Source organism: Carassius auratus, chromosome 11, assembly GCF_003368295.1.
Source record: "Carassius auratus strain Wakin chromosome 11, ASM336829v1, whole genome shotgun sequence".
Taxonomy (NCBI): domain Eukaryota; kingdom Metazoa; phylum Chordata; class Actinopteri; order Cypriniformes; family Cyprinidae; genus Carassius; species Carassius auratus.
In genome coordinates, this window is record NC_039253.1 from 12,208,987 (window position 1) to 12,221,893 (window position 12,907).

Sequence of the window (12,907 nt, forward strand, 5' to 3'; positions counted from 1 at the left end):
TGATTAATCCAGAATTTCTTTTTAATGAATTACATTTTATTTTATTGTACTGAAATTCATTACTGATATTGACTGACTATAATATAATTCATGAAAGAAGACTTATTAATAATTTTATTATTAAATATGTATTAACTGGAACACATTTGGTTTACAGTCAGGGCAGTTACTGAAGTGTGATATAACGGTTAAATTTGTAAATTATTTAATAATTAAAATGACTAATTTTGACGATTAATTTCAAGTCTTCTTTCAGAATCTTTTTAAGGAATTAAAGATAAAAAAACATTTTATACATTTGCGTTGATATTCATTAAAGAATATGTTTTATCCCAAATATTTAATTTAATTCTATTAATAACTGATATTTGACAAACTAAAATCATTATAATACAATTTATTAAAAGTGACTTAATAGTAGTTTCAATAATAAAGGCTATCCAGTTCAAAGGAACACTGTTGAATGAGTTCATTGAGTGGAGGGTACATAAGACCAAAAAAAAAAGGTATTTAAGTATTTCAACTTGTCTATTCATTCCTAATTGTAAAACGACTGCATCTTTGCTCTGTGAGTTTGCCTCCTGAAGGTATTTATATCGTTTCGATAACCTTGAATAAGAACCACAGCCCTGTGGTCACAAATCAATTTGCCTAACCACTTCCCCTCTCCTGTGTCTTCATAGACAATAATGTCTGTCTTTCTCAGGGGAGTCACGGAAACGCTCAGATCATCGCTCCATGCAGACCAGGTTTCTCCCAGAGTTTCTACACCGTATTTGTCCCCAGGGGTGTGCTGCAAGGCCTGAACATTCACAAAGGTAAGAGCTTGCAGTGCATTGCACGATACGGCGCTGGTTTAAATGTGTGTGTGTGTGTGTGTGTGTGTGTTAATCTCAGTGGAGCTTTAGCAACAGGTTTGTGGGTGAATGCAAATGCTTGTGCATCACTTTCACTCCATCACTCTCTATGTGTAGGCTAAATGTAATATGCAAAAAATTATTCTAGCTTCATTATTGCACATTTATGGAAAATAATTCCTAAGTAATCAGAAGATTTTGTCGAATATTCTTTGGTACTCTCACCTATGCAGTAATTTAGTTGTGCTTACTGTATGATTCCTCATAAGGTGTTAACAGTGATCCAAAACCAGTTTCATCCGGCTTTAAAATAAGCACAGTGCGGAATAACAAGCACAGATAAACGGTTTAGAAAGGAAGAGCGGCGATGCAGATATGCCAGCGTGCTGAATGTTGATAGTACACACAGGACCAGTAATGCAATTAGAACACGTTTAAAACACACAATGCCTTTCAAATGCAATTTTCAAGGTCTGCAAAACGTCAGGTGATGCATTTAAGGAAACACATCCACACTGTGCCAGAATCTACGCTTCCTTCGTGGTGGATGTCGAAAGCGTATACGCGTTCCTAATCGTTGAGAGCTACAGTTGGCACAGGTCTACATTCATAAAATGCACAAAGCCAGTGTCTCCTACTGATCATCATCAATATGCATATTATTCAGCTGTAGTTTTCAACTTTCAGACAAACCCTTGCTGGTTGATTAAAAACATAAATAAATATAAAAAGGAAAGAAACCCATAATCTGAATTTAATGGATAGTTCAGTGGCCCGGCTGGCTACAGAAGCCTCATTTAAATCTTCTGTTCTGCTCCCGGTGGGTGTTTTTGCCGCTTTGAGTTATAAGGTTTTGCTCCCCTTTCGCCCCCCCCCCATGTCCTGTGTGTAATACAGTTCCTTTATTCTTTCCCACATCTTTTCAGCAAGATTTCAGCCGTCCTTTTATTCTGTGTGAGTGTTTGTGTGTGTCCGCGTGTTATGCAGGGATATGCTTTATCTATGGAATTTGTTATGCTGTTACAGTAGGAGAAAAGATGTCGGGGGGGAAATTGGACTTGCAGAAACAAATCATACTAGAAAATGGCACATTGATTCAATGAATTACCTGTTTGTTTCCCCACCGAATTCAAACTTTGATTGAGTATAACTGTTATCAGAGTAATCAATGGTTTTATTGACATAAACGTGGATGTGCAGAGGGAGATTTATTTGTTGTTCTCATTCCGGCAGCAACTTCTGCGCTGATGCGGGAACACGAAATCAAATCTTTGCAGTAATTGCGCGCATCATTTTATCATTCATATTTTATTCTAAATACTTTTAGAAATGTTCCTAGTTTGCAGTACATCTAAGATCTGTTTGTTTTGATTCCAGCCTGTGGAGGTGTTGAGGGAACATTGTCAGTCATTGACATGTCAGATGTGCTTGTTACACACAGCAAGTCGGTGAAGTATTGGCGTGCGTGTCCAAGTGCTCGCGCATGAGTCAATCATTCTGTTTACTTGCGGATTTAGATATGAGCATTTTGTTGGGATCCACTCTTGAGCCTGTGCCCACAATATCCACCAGCCACCTTTCCTTCAATATCCAATAGTGCACTCTTCATTTTAAAAACATGCTTACCCCAGCACAACTTGGCACTCGGGTGTATATCGTCAGGCTGCAGTATGAGCCCTTATAGAGAGTGATTAATGTACAGTCACCAGCCTGGGGGATGTGTTCAGAGGAACCGTAGTAATCGGGGAGTGGGGTCGCCTCGCAGGGACATTAATGATAACAGTCTTGTGTAACCCAGAACCGTCAAAGGGGAGAGTTATGGGTGAGTAGGGCCAGCGAGCATCAAGTCGAGAAAATTCAGCGTCAGTTTAGCCGTGATTGTAAACATTGGCCTGACACCTCGAGAATGCTAATGCAGAGGTTGGAATTCTCAGGAGCGCGGTGTGGTCTGAGAGTTGAACTTGGCTGAGGAACTGAGAGTAGAAAGTTCTGCTTGAGTTGCTTCCATAACTGTTTAATATGGCTGCGCTGGGGTGAGAGTGAGCGATTCATCTCAGTTCTCTAGGTACTGCTTAGCATTGGTCTCTAAAGGCTGGCCATCCAAACAGAATCAGATATGACTACTCTTTCATGGCCAGAGCAGTCGGGGTGTCTGCCAGCTGTCCGCTGGTCTCGCAGCTGCTTGCGATGCAATTTGCTGATTCCATTTAATTACAACGCTAGCTTGTTGTGTTTATTTTTTATTCATATACAAAGGTGATTGCTCATGCCAGGCTTTTAATTATCGCAAAGTTTGGGTATGATGACAACAGCGGTGCATTTATACCTATTATGCTCTAATCCTCTTGATCACTTTTATTGTACTTCTATGGATAATGAGCCTATTAAAGACACGGCCCTTGAATGAAGTCGACCGGAGTGGTTATAATTCAACCATCCAACGTTTCTAATATCTTTACACAGTAAAAACAGACAGCGTGAGTCCCTTCAGGCGCTCTGCCTCGCTAGACGTGATTCATCTTCACTCAGCATGTGAAAAAAATTCATCATTTATGCTGACAAAATATAAATGCCAGGGTTGTCACATATTCAGCTGGCCTCAGGAGCATATAAAAGGCACCCGCATGGCCACGGTAAATAGGTATGGTAAGCATTTGTGTTTTACATGATTGGATTGTAAATGGGAAGTTTTGAACTGTGTGTAACGTTGACTGATGATGCGATCATTTAGCGCGGCTCGTTATTGCGGTAGGCAGTCTGGCTCAGGAGAAAATGATATTTTATGAGGTTTTATTGTGTTACGTCATGTCTTCAGGCGTTAATGCAAACATTTATAGACGTATAAACCCATGCATAAACGGCCTTGCTGTGTTGACGTGTATGGTGGGGTCCAAACGTTTGAGACCACTCTAGAACAATTTAAAGGAACAAAGGAGTGTTATATACATTCTATAAAACAAGAAATATATAAAGATATTTGCAAATTTGACTGTGTATGCAAATTTCACAGGTCATGAGCCAGTGGACATGTGGCTGTCATGTTAACACTTAAATAAGGTTCTATTTGTTAACATCAGCTAACATGAACATATAGTGAGAAATATTTGTAAGTGCTTCATTAATACATTATTTAAATCAAAAGTTGTATCTGTATATATTATTTATTGGACGTGAGCTAACATGAACTGCTGTATCTGTATTTATTATTTAACTAACATGAACTAACTGTTAGCTAACATAAGCTAACATGAACCAACTGTTGTATTTGTATTAATTTTTGACAAAGGTTGACACAAACTGTAACAAATTTATTTATATTTCTCCATATCTTTATATTTTTTGTTAATTTATAGCAATGCCTAGCTTACATTTTTTTTAAACAAAACAAAATCAATTTTAAATTATTTTAAATTTTTAAAATGTAAACCTTTGTTTGAGTGGTCTTAGACTTTAAGAACCCTATCATACACCTAGCGCAAGTGTTATTGCTAGTTTCAGCCTGACGCAGTTCTCATTTTCCCATCCTGCATCGCGTTATTTAATTAAATAGCAAATGCAATAACGCTATTTGTGCACTCGTGGGCGTGCTGGTGTAAAAAAGAGGTGTTTTCAGAAGCATTGTTGGGGGTTGCTATTTTGAGGAACTGAAAATAGACTGTAAAATAGACGCCGGGAGCGCAGACTGTTTTTCCTGTCGTTATACTAGCAAAAGTGGATTCTGAAACGCCTTAAGTGCATCTGCGCTGTGCGCTTTAGCTCATGCGATTATATTGTTAAAATTGATGTTGATGTACACTACTATTCAATATTACTCAGCAATATTTTGAAAGATTATAAAAATTTAAAATAAATGTTTTGTGTAAACTGTGATTTCAGCATTTTTTATGAATAAAAAGTTCTTAATTTTCTCAACTTAATGCATCTTTTCCAAACAGAACTATAATTTCAGTTTATATATATATATATATATATATATATATATATATATATATATATATATATATACATTAGGGGTGTGCACGGATAGTCGAACATTCGAATACTCGCTCTGCTCTAATTATTAGATAAATAAAAATGATATTCGAATTTCGCAAAAAAAAAAAAAGTTCACAATAAAACTTAATTCGGTCACTTTCTGTGATTCCCCACGGTATATTTGAAGATGTATGCAAGCAAAAAATAATTAATGAATGAATAAGGCGCCATTCACATATCGCGCCTAAAAACGCATGGAAAACACTAGGCGCGCCCCTTTCTCCTTCTCCAATAGCAAAAAAAAATCGCTTTCAGTAGCTCTGCTACTAAATTAATTTCAAAATGGCAATCCATATATAGCTATGATCAGCTGTTCCTTCATTTTAGCTGAGCTTTCAACATTGTTAAGGGAAAGGATGCAGCTGAATGTTCAGTTCTATATATATATACATTAGGGGTGTGCACGGATAGTCGAACATTCGAATATTCGCTCTGCTCTAATTATTTGATAAATAAAAATGATATTCGAATTTCGCAAAAAAAAAAGTTCACAATAAAACTTAATTCGGTCACTTTCTGTGATTCTCCACGGTATATTTGAAGATGTATGCAAGCAAAAAAAAATTAATGAATGAATAAAGCGCCGTTCAGATATCGCGCCTAAAAACGCATGGAAAACGCTAGGCGCACCCCTTTCTCCTTCTCCAAAGCGCTCGGGCAGAAGCGCTCCTGAGGCGTCCTCTCCATGAAGATGCAGAAATTTCAGCAAAGGATAAATGGATCTGCAGCAAAAAAAAATCGCTTTCAGTAGCTCTGCTACTAAATTAATTTCAAAATGGCAATCCATATATAGCTATGATCAGCTGTTCCTTCATCTTAGCTGAGCTTTCAACATTGTTAAGGGAAAGGATGCAGCTGAATGTTTAGTTCTTGTCACATGACCTGTGTGCGCTTGCGGCATTCTGAAAAGTTTAGATGTTTTTAACTTGATGTGGTGCAGACGCGCCTGGAAAAAACGGGCTCGTTGCACCGCCCATCGCGACCATGTCGCTTCCATTATGAGCAGAGCGTGCATACCGCGCGCCTACATTGGAAATAACAAACTTGAGCGTGCAAAATACGCGATATGTGTACTGCCCCTAAGAACTGCGGTCTTCCACAGTACTTCAAATATGCTGTGGAGAATCACAAAAAGTGACCGAGTTCAAGAACATTGTTGCGGCATCTCTCAAGCAGTGAATAAACACCGCTCACTTGGAGAATGCAGTGAAAACTCCTCTTCTCGCGTCTGCCCTAGACCCTCGGCACAAACATCTCAGGTTTCTCGATGATAACATGAGAGAAGTAAGAAAAACATTCATTATCAGAACATTTTCCTTGATGCGAGTGGTGCGTCACCAACAATGAAGAGGATGCAATGCCCACTCATTGGAAAAGGCTGAGCCAGTTCTCCAGCAATGATTACAGAGTCCAGCCGAGACGAGTGGGAACAGTTCTTGCTGGAGCCATGTATTCCACCAGATGAAGATCCCATTCAGTGGTGAAACGAAAACACGAAGCGCTTCACAAAACTTAAGTCTCACACCGTCATTTGTGAGTCCCGCCAACGTCTGTGCCGTCAGAGCGCGTTTTCTCCACGGCCGGCCTTGTTGTTAACAGACTAAGGAGCCGACTTTCCCCTGATCATGTTTACATGTCTGTATTTCTTAACAAGAACATAAACAATAGAAAAAAAGCAAAAAAGATTTGCTGACAGTTTAAAAGTTTAAAAGTTAAGTGTAGGCTACATTCTACAATAGCCTAATTGCTGCAGGCTGTTTTACGTTTTTTTCTTTGTTCACTTTTATTTTTCCACTTTTTTTTTTTTGCTTTTAATCTGTACTTTTGTTTGTTTGCATGCATTGTTAATGTTTTCAGCTACAAAACACGATGTGTAATGTTCAAGCTTGTTCAAAATGATGGAAACAATAAATGTTGCTGAAAAATAACGCCTGTCTCATTAAACTTAATTTAAATAAACGAATATTCGTTTTTTGTGAGCTCAAATATTCGAATGTGATATTTGCGGAAAACGCCCATCCCTAATATACATATTGTTTTATATTTCATTTTAATTGTAATTTTTTTTTACTACATGTCAAACAAACTCTCACACTTTTTCTTTATACATACATACATATATATATATATATATCAAAGCTTTTGACAGTAATCTGCATACAGTGCAATCAGATCAGTATAGATTTACAAGAAGAAAAATAAGGATTCATATACAACATACAAAATGTTTATGAGAGTATATTGTCCATGAAGACGAATGGAGCATTTGAGCATGGGCTTTTTTCAGAGCAGGACCCCACCTGGGAGAGATAAACCATCAAAACGGATATTCCACTGATTGCACATTGTAGTGTAAACCATCATCTCGCCTAAGAGCAGGATCAGGCACTTTGAAGCCAAAGACAGAGAGCTGGAGATGAGGGGAGGACAGGTAGACACTCGCACACAAAAGAACAATCTGTTTTGAGTTGCATTTGCCCCTAAATGGTGGTCTGAAAGGATGCTGCCACAATGTGTTCAAGAGAACATGAGCGATGAACTTCTGCGCATAACCCTTTAATATCCGACACAGTGCTGGTGGGAAATGGAAGTCAGTCGCCTTTGCCGTTAGTTCAGAGGCGGCCATTAATCATCTTAATTACTAGTGCTTATGCATAGTCAGAGTCATTTGACTTCTCTTGCAGATTTGTGGCATTTGCAGTGCCACAAAATATAGTGCCTTCTTGGATTCCTTAGACATTCTACGTTTATGCCACATTTTATCATCAATAAAATATAGTAAGACCCCACTTCAGATGTCCTTTCACTTTAAAAATATGCCTCTTCCACAAGGACATCCATAAAATCCAAATGCACAGACATCTTACGGCAGTTTTACAATAAACCAGAACTAGGACTCCACCTGTGAGATATAGACGCTTGGCGCTTGGACTCCCGGGCTCTCTCTCAGCTTTCCACTCGTGTCTTAAAGTTTACCTCATTATCTAGCAAACACATTGCTCTCCATACTTACACCGTGCTTTGGAACCTCTCATGGATACAGACACTGACAAAAGCTCATTAGGATGGTTCTGCTTGAGCCCCGTGCGTAGCTTTGCAGTCACAAACACAACAAGGTTAAGAATTTATCAAATGGAACATTTTGACTGAATTATGATTGGATAAACTGGATTAAATTCAAAATAGTAAAATTAGTTATAATAATAATAATAATTTTTTGTATTTTATATTAATGTTTTTGAAAATTATTAATACGTTTATGAATACAGCAGTTCGGCTTCTGACTGGGAAGTGCATACATGAGACTATTACACCGGTTTTAATCACACTTTATTGGCTATCATGTATATCATCTATTTTAACATTTTAATATTTGTTTTTAAATCTCTTCACAATCAGTGCCCACAGTACTTATCTGATCTGTTACAGTCTTAAGGATGATAACTATAAAGATAACGATAAAGATATAGTTCTAAAAATTGTTCTCAATATGAAAGAATAGCAGAGTCCACACCACAACTATAACGATAAAGGCACAGAGAAACAATATCCTGGAAACACTTTCAGAACAAATTTTTCCAGCTGATGAACGATAAAATTATTGATAGCCAATCAGAATCCATCCTGCTGTAACGAGCTGGGAATTTAAAGCAGCAGACGTGTGTGTGCTCAGAGTAAACAGATGATATCATTTGCTTGTGTGGACGCTAATATCGTTGTATTATTATTATTATTATTATTATTTATTTTATTTTTTCTGTGTCTTAAATTGGTCATTGTTTGCATACTGTTGTAAAGCACTTTGGTCACCTTAGGTTGTTTAAATATAAATAAAACAACAGTGCTATATAAATAAAACTGTATTGTATTGTGTTGTATGATATTAATGGGGCAAATATGAATAGTTGTTTTTAATGATTTTATATTTGAAAATAATTTTTTCAATTTCCGAACAGTTTTCTCTTTCATCATGCTATTTCCAGCTCATGGTCACATATTGTGAAATAACAGCTTTCAAAACGTCAAGCTTTTGATTTCATCGTATACAGCGTGATCAAATGAAACAAAAATCTTCTATTTATCGGTTTTGCAATGCTCAAGGATGTTTACATTTTACACAGTTGAAGATAACATGATTTGTGCTGTTCTCAAAGATTACATTTTCTTGCATTATATGCTGTTATTGAACAAACCAGTGAGGTCTGCTACTTGGCTCAAGTGGACCAAGCATTCAAGAGTGTACCATATGCACAGACTTGGTTTGTGTCATGACTAATTTATTTTCCCCTAGCATTTCCAGCTAGTGTTCCACAACATACCAGTCTATATTAAAGAAAGAAATCTTGATTTCCTTGGATCTTTATTTCCCTTCCCATCCCTCTCTCTATCTCATGCTGTCTTTCTAAAACTCACCTAGCAGTTCTTAATTAAGTTTTCTTATGAAACCATGGTTCACTGTCTATTTGAATATAAATCAGACTGGATTTTCATCTTAAAGGCAGACTTTTCACTGCTGGCTGCATGTATACTATTAGCCAGCAAGCCATTTCTCATTTGCATTGGCCCCGTCACTTAGAGTTATATTCTGATCTAACGTATTCAGATGCTTTGGTTCTTAAGGTCGTTAACCTGAGATCTAGGTGGCAGAAGTGGGCTGTGATTCTGCCAGAAGGCCTTGAGCACACTGCTTTTGAAAGAAAAATGATGTGGATTTATTCATTATTAGCAAGACTGAAGTGAATACTTCTTTTTTTAATAGAAATTTTAGTTTGTTGTATATCAGGGTGAAAAATATGAATTACATGAGGACACTTCAATCCAAAACTGTAACTTCTATCTATAAAACTTTTCTGTGATAAGACTGTCAAATAATGGTTTGAAGTAAATATAAGGAAACCGCTTACTTGTGATCACATTTTTCAGACTCATTCCCTTAGATTCATTGAAAACATTTGACACAAACATGTATATGTATATATATATATATATATATATATATATATATATATATATATATATATATATATATATATATATATATATATTGTTTTATATTTCATTTTAATTGTATTTTTTTTTTTTTACTACATGTTAAACAAACTCTCTCACTTTTTCTATATACATACATATATGCATGTGTTCTCAGCAGGCCATAACGAGTTTCATGACTCTGACCTAGCGGGTCTTTAATTCTCATTGTGCCCTTAGGTTCTGTTTTAATTACTTCTTCCTTTGACATGGTGGGTTTATTTTAAGGAGCAAATACTAAAGCGCCACCGGGAAAGCGAACATGATTCAGCCCAGAGAGTCTCGAGGTTTGGCATCAATCTAAACCGAGTTGAAGAAAGTAATAGGAAAGAGGTGAGGTGTAGAGCCTTTTTCCGCTGTTGGAGATCGCAGAAGGGCTGGGGGGGATGAAGAAGGGAGCATGTGAAGAAAGAGGTGAGAAATGCTAATTGTATTCATAAGATGCAGCCTTAGTTTATCCTTATCTATGCACCTCTCTCTCTTTTCCTTTTTGAGGCTTGCAGACAGCTTCACTTCAAGTCCTCGGGCTGTCTTAAAGAGATTCTGTTGAGAGGGCTGTGGTCAGGGACTGTCGGACATGCATTTAGTCTGTTTGCTTAAATAAATGGAGGACTCACAAGGAGAGAGAAATACAAAGGGAAAAACAGAAAAAAGGTGTTGCTGAGAATATTTGGCTGACATCTTGAATTTGAATCGCACACACAAACACATGCACGCAGCCTCTTCTCCAGTCTGACATTTTGTCTTTTGATTGTGTCTTTGGGGTTACATTCAGTGTTTGCAGCATTTTGACTTGATTGACAAGGGCCACAGGAAGTGGAAGCATCCCTCCATTCAGTGAGTGATTATGTTAAATGGAGAAATTAAAGGATTACAGACTGGCCCAGTAATCCAGCTGTCAATCTCTTGACTCATTAAGGAGTTGGAAGAGAGAGGGACAGAGAGAGAAGAGAGGAAACTTAGGTGTTTGGAAGAGAGGATTAGTCTTGGTGTATCTCTCAGCTCTGTTTTCCTAATCTTTATGAAACCTTGTATTATTGTAGATGACATCACAAATATGATGTTCTGTTGAAAGAGACGATTCATACAGAAATTAAATGCTGTCTTATATATATTACTTTCTTTTCGTGGCTTTTTAAGGTATTGGCTGGTCTTTTACATTTGGTAAAAAGGGTCTCTCAAAGTCTAAAATGACTATAATGAAGCTATTTGCTCCAACATTTACGTAGCTTTTATTTTTATGTTATTAGTTTACACATGTAATTGAAGGTTTAGTATTTTTTATTTATTTTTTTTACTTATTGGTAGCTCAATTTTAGTTTTAAGGACAGATTTACTGCAGCTTGCGCCAGCAAAAAATGTCTTTTTGGCGTTAAAATAGTACTTTCAGGATTTACTAAAGACATGCAGTGAAGAGTTAGTGCTGAAAAGGTATGGACACAGTTATTTTGTGTGCTCGATTCTATTTGTAGGAGTTTCCCTTTCAGACGCAAAACTTGTGGGAGGAGACAAATTACTGGTAGTTGCATGCTTATTTAATGCCCCCCAAAAAGCAGGCAGTAATTTGCGCTGCACTTGGTAGATTGCACTGGTCATTATGGAAATGATTTGGCTGTGCCTGTGTTCTTTAATGTACGCATTGTTAGTAAATAACACACAGAATTTATGGAAATATGCACTAATTTGCACTGTTTAGTAAATATGGCCCTTAGTGCTTTATAGTTTCCAAGTCAACATACCTTCAATAAACCTTTGTTTAAATTTCTAAATTACTTTTTCATCTAATATTTATATTTTATTTCAGCTTCATTTAAATAAACAAAAACTAATCTTAAACATATTAGTTGTAGTTAATAACAACAAAACTGACAATACCCAAGTTAAGCAATTATTCACTGAAAAATGTCTCCATCTACAGTATATGGCATTTGTAGACTGTTTTTGAGCATAAAGAAAGACTTTTGAGCCTCATTCGCATTTATTATGCGTATACATAAGGCCCTATTTTAACGAACTAAGCACACTCAGGACACGTCCGAATCCACATTTGCTAGTTTAAAGATGGGAAAATGGTCGTCACGCTCGGGCGCATGTTCTAAGCGGGTTGTCTCTATTCTTTTAATAAGTAATAGGTGTTTTTTTTTAAATGTTTGTGTGCTGCTGGGCATCCCTCTCTGTGTAATAAGCAAAGTTTATGTCTGTTGTGCACCCTCCTATAGGCACATATTAGTAACGCGCTCTTTAAATAACAAAGAAAAAGTATTGCACTAGACTTAAGACCAGGTTTGAGTTGATCTTTGGCGCAGTCTATTTTCAGTTCCTCAAAATAGCAACGTGCCAACAATGCGCCTGAACACACCTCTTTTTTAGACCAGCACGCCCATGGGCGCACGAATGGGCGCAAATGCATTGATATTTAAACAACATGGTGCAGGACGGGACAATGAGAACTGCGAAGGGCTGAAACTAGCAAAAACACTTGCGCCGCATTGTGCCGGGAGTATGATAGGGTCCATAATATCCTTTTACAAAGCTCTATTTGTGAGCCATAGAAAATATAAAAGTAATATGGGTATATAATGGCATGAAGTTACATTCCTTGAACTATTCCTTGAAGTTTTCTTTGATGCACGCAAGTTCTGAACAATTACGAGATAAGATTTTCAGGCCAGTGAAATGGCAGTAGGAGAATGATATTAATAGAAATATTGTGGACTTTAGAATATAAATCCCAAGTATTTGACTATCTGTTTTTTGAAAGCCATTGTCTACACTGACAGTCTGGAACAGACTGAACTATCCATACAGTATCTGCGTCCATCCTTTCATTGATTTCTTTTGTTATTAAGTCGTTTATATTGTCCATAACGGGGAGGCATCTCTTGTAAATTATGAATATCAGCTCGAACTTGTAGACGTTTCTAGAATCCTGGAGCTGCTTTGGGGACTGGAGTAAGGCGAGGAAAAATCAATATAAATTTCCACTG

At 37.0% G+C, this 12,907-nt stretch overlaps 1 protein-coding gene across 1 annotated transcript in view; it reads left to right on the forward strand.

Moving 5' to 3' along the window:
• LOC113111038 (cadherin-4-like) overlaps positions 1-12,907 on the forward strand; it is a 137,196-nt gene that overhangs the window by 2,179 nt on the left and 122,110 nt on the right. The window contains exon 2 of the mRNA XM_026275411.1: positions 707-818. Coding sequence (XP_026131196.1) covers positions 707-818 — 112 coding nt within the window. The remainder of the gene's footprint in view (positions 1-706; positions 819-12,907) is intronic.